At 40.4% G+C, this 6,797-nt stretch overlaps 1 protein-coding gene across 1 annotated transcript; it reads right to left on the bottom strand.

Annotated features, from left to right (window-relative positions):
- Positions 1–1,675: 1,675 nt before the first annotated feature.
- Positions 1,676–5,899, bottom strand: LOC145866990 (uncharacterized). The gene has a single exon (XM_082971044.1). The coding sequence runs from the start codon at positions 5,897–5,899 to the stop codon at positions 4,274–4,276; it is 1,626 nt and encodes a 541-aa protein (XP_082827170.1). The 3' UTR covers positions 1,676–4,273.
- Between the last annotated feature and the right edge of the window lie 898 nt (positions 5,900–6,797).

Raw genomic sequence — 6,797 nt, 5'->3', positions numbered from 1 at the left:
ACATACACATAAACTTCTCAACCTTAAAGAGATCCTTCAACACATTAGAAGTCATATCAACTTAAAGAGGTTAACATAGATTTTTCCCTCACAACATTGCTCTTGAGATAAATCAGACCCAGCCTGAACTGTGTGATGTAGTAGGGAGTTGTAGTTTCTCTAGAAATAAATCAGAGCCAGACTGAACTGTGTGATGTAGTAGGGAGTTGTAGTTTCTCTAGAAATAAATCAGACCCAGCCTGAACTGTGTGATGCTGTAGGGAGTTGTAGTTTCTCTAGAGATAAATCAGACCCAGACTGAACTGTGTGATGTAGTAGGGAGTTGTAGTTTCTCTAGAGATAAATCAGACCCAGACTGAACTGTGTGATGTAGTAGGGAGTTGTAGTTTCTCTAGAGATAAATCAGATCCAGCCTGAACTGTGTGATGTAGTAGGGAGTTGTAGTTTCTCTAGAGATAAATCCGATCCAGACTGAACTGTGTGACGTAGTAGGGAGTTGTAGTTTCTCTAGAGATGCATCAGATCCAGACTGAACTGTGTGATGGAGTAGGGAGTTGTAGTTTCTCTAGAGATGCATCAGATCCAGACTGAACTGTGTGATGTAGTAGGGAGTTGTAGTTTCTCTAGAGATAAATCAGATCCAGACTGAACTGTGTGATGTAGTAGGGAGTTGTAGTTTCTCTAGAGATAAATCAGATCCAGCCTGAACTGTGTGATGGAGTAGGGAGTTGTAGTTTCTCTAGAGATATATCAGATCCAGCCTGAACTGTGTGATGCTGTAGGGAGTTGTAGTTTCTCTAGAAATAAATCAGACCCAGCCTGAACTGTGTGATGCTGTAGGGAGTTGTAGTTTCTCTAGAGATAAATCCAATCCAGACTGAACTGTGTGACGTTGTAGTTTCTGTAGAGATGCATCAGATCCAGCCTGAACTGTGTGATGTAGTAGGGAGTTGTAGTTTCCAACAGGCCAATATTCTACATAGTTTAGCGCATAAAACGTAATTAACTACAATGACCATAATCCATTGCGTGCCTACTTGTCTTGTCTAGCATTTCACTACAATAACATCTGCTGAACACCTGTATGTGACCTATAACATTTGATTTGATTTATGAAGATAATTTGTGGAAAATGTATTTTTCCCCACTCATTCACCCCATCTCTTTACATTGCTGATGCATATTCAGTGGCCTGACTGCGTCAAAGGCCCATCCTGGTAGATCTGAACCTAATGCAGCTTGGAGTGATCAGAAGTCACATTTAGGTGCCAGGTGTAACTGAGGCCATAGATGCTCCATATCCATTACTTTGAGTGTTTTATATAATATGACTAAATGTGTTTCTGTGTTGCAGGGGCAGTCAGAAATGGAACAGCAAGGCCACAGAACATGACATAAGCAGAGCTGTGGGAGACCACCTCAAGCCCCTGGTAGAGCCGGGGGTGGTGTTTACCACTCCACCACGCCTTCAGCAGGCTGGAAACGTGGGATTGATCTGGTTGTTTCAGTTTCCAGTAGTTGAATCCTTTGACATGTTGTTGATTTCAACATTTTTCATTTTCAACAAATGAACTGGGTTGGTTGAAAAGTGATACTAAACATGCAATATTTTGAAATAGTGGGAGATATACTGAATTTAGACTGTTTTTCATACTAAGAAAGACCAAGATACGTGTTGCTTTTGCACATATTTGTTGATTGGTCAGTCATTGGGTAATTTGTTTTACAATATGTTCAAACCAAATCAAGCTTTATTTATACAGCACATTTCAGACATGGATGCAACACAATGGCTTCACAGGAAAAAACAATGAAAATAATCAGAAATATTTAGTACACAAATATGAGGATAAAAAACAATAACAACTGAAAGACTAATGAGCATTGTAAGGAAAATCCATTGATTAGAATATTAAAGAAACGGATGCAACATCCCAAAATATAAGCTTGTTTGTTGTTACGTTCCCCATCAAGAAAACCAGAAATGTCCCTTAAATAGAAGAGGAACTAACAAAGAGTCACTGACAACAACCACAACTAAACAGGTGGGGTTTTAGGAGGGGCTCTGAAAGACACTATGGGGGTGTCCACTGGAAGTTGACTAGTAACAACAACTGGGACCTAAAAGACACCCACCATGAGACCCACTAAATCTGCCCAAGAAGAGGAAAACAAAAGAAAATCCCACACCAAACTTAAAGACAGGAAGTAAACCAAAAAGGTGGAGCAACTAAAGGTGTTGACTCTCCACATGTATCAAGACAACTGGAGCACTGGGCCAGACACTCTTAAATAGAACCTGGACCAGCTCAGGTGAAACACCTTCCCACTAACGAGATGGACAAGCCAGCACAGGTGTAACACATACTGACTAACGAGGTGACACCAATCAGTGCGTCCTACGTGCTAACGAGCTAGACGTGGTAACGAGCTAGACGGGCTAACGAGCTAGACGGGCTAACGAGCTAGACGGGCTAACGAGCTAGACGTGCTAACGAGCTATACATGCTAACGAGCTATACATGCTAACGAGCTATACATGCTAACGAGCTAGACGGGCTAACGAGCTAGACGTGCTAACGAGCTAGACGTGCTAACGAGCTAGACGTGCTAACGAGCTAGACGGGCTAACGAGCTAGACGTGCTAACGAGCTAGACGGGCTAACGAGCTATACATGCTAACGAGCTAGACGGGCTAACGAGCTAGACGTGCTAACGAGCTAGACGTGCTAACGAGCTAGACGTGCTAACGAGCTAGACGTGCTAAAGTCCAACCTCAAAACAAAATGGAAAAACCAAAGACCAACACCTTAATAGAATGCTTACCACCAACAGAAAACAACTTCCATTTCTCATTATAATCAACTACAATGCTTCACCTTCTACAATATAAACATGGTGTCTACTGGCTGTCAACAATTAAAAACAACAAGAAAAAAACCCTAAAACGCTTCTGGAACACATTTTTTATATTTTTTTCCCCCACTAGCTTCTAGAACTCTGGTCCCCTTGGAACGAAAAATACGGAAAAGAATAAGAGATAAAACTCATCGCCAAAAAAACAGTCAAAATAAATTGTAATCAATGGCACTGGCTAACGCAAAACTTATTAACTGCCCACAATCAGCAACCAAGTTGTCCTTACCACGGACATGTCTGATTTCAAGAGGAAACTCCTGCAATATCCGTAGTAACTTTCCACCTCACTGCAGAGCTTCTCTCTCTTCTCAGGGTTCACTAGATAGGCATGTTGTTGGATCGGGGCCCAGTCCCCAATGTCATGCTCTAGTACATTTGGGTTGGCACATCTGAGAATGAACCCTGATATTTTAAAAGCAGGGCAACAATGTCAATATAATTGTACCAAAAATTGTCAGTTGGTTGCATAAATAAATATTTGGTTGCATAGTCCTTTTTTCAAAGTATTTTCAATGACATTTTTCTAGGTGGGATATCCCCAATGTCAAAACACAGTTTTAACATGTACAAATCAATAACCAATATGCAGAAACAGTTTGTGATAAATTGAAAACCTAAACATAACATGTGCTACATACACAAACATCTGCCACAATAATCATATTACTTTTTAAAAACAAGCTCCTTATAAACTGCACAAGCACCAGAAACACTGTTGTTTTGACAAGCACCAATAAATCACTGATATCGATTAAGGGTGAAATCAGGTTGTACGTGATGTTGAAACTAACACAACTAAAAAACACTTGGAAATGGGAGATGTCTTTTACCTCACTGATTAGAGGACAACCAGCAGAAGACAGTCAGCTACATTTTGGAGTGAAACATTTAAATGTAGGGGTCGCTAAACAAAGGAACACAACATTTATGTCATCACTCATCGATATCATGTTGAAATCAATTGTGTGAGAGGAGGGAGATGAGGTTGCACGTCCTGTTAAACTAACAGCTCAAAATCCACATGGAATATGGGAGTAATGTGTACATCCCTGGTTAGAGGACAATTTGTAGAAAACAGCTAGCTACATTTTGAAGTGTTGCATTTTGATTCCAGTGGGTCACCAACATGGTAAGTATAACACAACTCTTTTTTTGTTAGTCACTTTTTGTTAAATCACATAAATAGTAACTCTTCCATTTCAGAGACTGGATTTTCCCCTTGAGGCTAATATCCATATCATGTTGAAATCAATAGAACAGGGGACAAACGTTTAGGGTTCTACATTGTGACATCATTAAAATACTCCTTCTACAATGTTAAAACATTCTACATTGTGACATTATATCATTGATATCATGAAACAACTCCTTCATGTATTTTCTGATGTTTGATCAGATGTCTTTTATCAGAGTATCTCTTGTTACATTGATCACAGCTATAAGGTTTCTCTCCTGTGTGTGTTCTTTGGTGTATCTTCAGTTTGCCAGATTGAACAAAACTCTTGCCACATCGAGTACAGCTATAGGGTTTCTCTCCTGTGTGTCTTCTCTGGTGCATCTTCAGTTCTCCAGATTGAACAAAACTCTTCCCACATTGAGTACAGCTATAGGGTTTCTCTCCTGTGTGTCTTCTTTGGTGTATCGTCAGATGGTTAGATTTAAAAAAAAACTTCCCACATCGAGTACAGCTATAGGGTTTCTCTCCTGTGTGTGTTCTCTGGTGAAGAGTCAGATTGCGCAAGCAAGTAAAACTCTTCCCACACTCATCACAGATATACGATTTCTCTCCTGTGTGTATTCTCTGGTGTGATATCAGGCTGCTTCGATGAGTAAAACACTTCCCACATTGATCACAGCTAAAAGGTTTCTCTCCTGTGCGTGTTCTCTGGTGTAATTTCAGGCTGGTTGAATGAGTAAAACTCTTCCCACATTCATCACAGCTGTATGGTTTCTCTCCTGTGTGTGTTCTCTGGTGTGTTATCAGGTTGATTAGCTGAGTAAAACTCTTCCCACATTGATCACAGCTAAAAGGTTTCTCTCCTGTGTGTGTTCTCTGGTGTAATTTCAGGCTGGTTGAACGAGTAAAACTCTTCCCACATTCATCACAGCTAGAAAGTTTCTCTCCTGTGTGTATTCTCTGGTGTGATATCAGGCTGCTTCGATGAGTAAAACTCTTCCCACATTGATCACAGCTAAAAGGTTTCTCTCCTGTGTGTTTTCTCTGGTGGAATTTCAGGCTGGTTGATTGAGTAAAACTCTTCCCACATTCATCACAGCTATATGGTTTCTCTCCTGTGTGTGTTCTCTGGTGTGTTATCAGGTTGCCTAGTTGAGTAAAACTCTTCCCACATTCATCACAGCTGTATGGTTTCTCTCCTGTGTGTGTTCTCTGGTGTGTTATCAGGTTGCCTAGTTGAGTAAAACTCTTCCCACATTGATCACAGCTAAAAGATTTCTCTGCTGTGTGTGTTCTCTGGTGTAATTTCAGGCTGGTTGAACAAGTAAAACTCTTCCCACATTCATCACAGCTAGAAAGTTTCTCTCCTGTGTGTATTCTCTGGTGTGATATCAGGCTGCTTCGATGAGTAAAACTCTTCCCACATTCATCACAGCTATAAGATTTCTCTCCTGTGCGTGTTCTTTGGTGTACAATAAGATGGCTAGATGTATCAAAACTCTTCCCACATTGAGTACAGCAATAAGCTTTCTCTACTGTGTGGCTTCTCCGATGAATTTTAATGCCTGATGAGGTGAATCTCTTCCCACAGTCAGAGAGGTTAATTATCTTCCCTGTGGGTCTCTGCTGGTGTTTCTTGAGGAGTTCTGATCTGGAGAGACTCTTCTCTGCCTCATCAGCATCATGAGGTTGTTGAGGCTCCCCAGAGGATCCACGATAGTCCCGTCTCTCTCCTGTGTGAATGACAAAGTCATACAGATGGTTAAAGGCCCACAACAGCAGAAATCCACTGTAAAAGGTCATGCCAACAGCGTAGCCATGATGTTGAACAACAATTGACATCTGTAATGAATGTAATGATTACTTGACATTTGTCTTAAAATGAGCAACAATAGTCATATTTTGTCTTGTTTTCACATTAGTAGTAACATCTAAGATTGGAGGCCCTTTTCTATGTTTGCTGGTGAGAAAAGATTTTTGCTCAGGGGAGTAACCTCCATTACCAGGTTGCTTATGAGTTCATTTCACATTACTTTGGATTATAATTGTAAGGCTCGTTTTAATGTTCTATTTAATATAATGTTTGTGTCGTCATCGCAAATCAACCGCTTTGTACTTAAAAAACACTTCAACCAGTAAAATGCTCTTTGGCTTTTCCATCAGCCTGACAATGAGGGTTTGTACACTGTTTGCCAAATTGGCCCATAACTTCACCTAACAACAACATAGACCTACTGTAGGACCCATAACTTCACCTAACAATAACATAGACCTACTGTAGGACCCATAACTTCACCTAACAATAACATAGACCTACTGTAGGATCCATAACTTCACCTAACAACAACATAGACCTACTGTAGGATCCATAACTTCACCTAACAACAACATAGACCTACTGTAGGACCCATAACTTCACCTAACAATAACATCGACCTACTGTAGGACCCATAACTTCACCTAACAATAACATAGACCTACTGTAGGACCCATAACTACACCTAACAACAAATATAGGAAAATAGCTCTGTGTGTTGAACAATAGCCTATCCATCAAGGAACAGTTCTCTACACATTATGAGCTAAGTATCTCTGTTTCCAAACGGACTAACGAGACCCTACAGTAAATCAAGCAGACAATAACACTTTATAAACATCAATTTGTTAGGGATGTTGGATCCAACGTGGAGCACGGCATAAC

The sequence above is a fragment of the Salmo salar genome, unplaced genomic scaffold (assembly GCF_965601325.2).
Source record: "Salmo salar unplaced genomic scaffold, fSalSal1 ptg000152l, whole genome shotgun sequence".
Lineage (NCBI taxonomy): Eukaryota > Metazoa > Chordata > Actinopteri > Salmoniformes > Salmonidae > Salmo > Salmo salar.
This window is presented reverse-complemented; position numbering and strand designations above follow the sequence as displayed.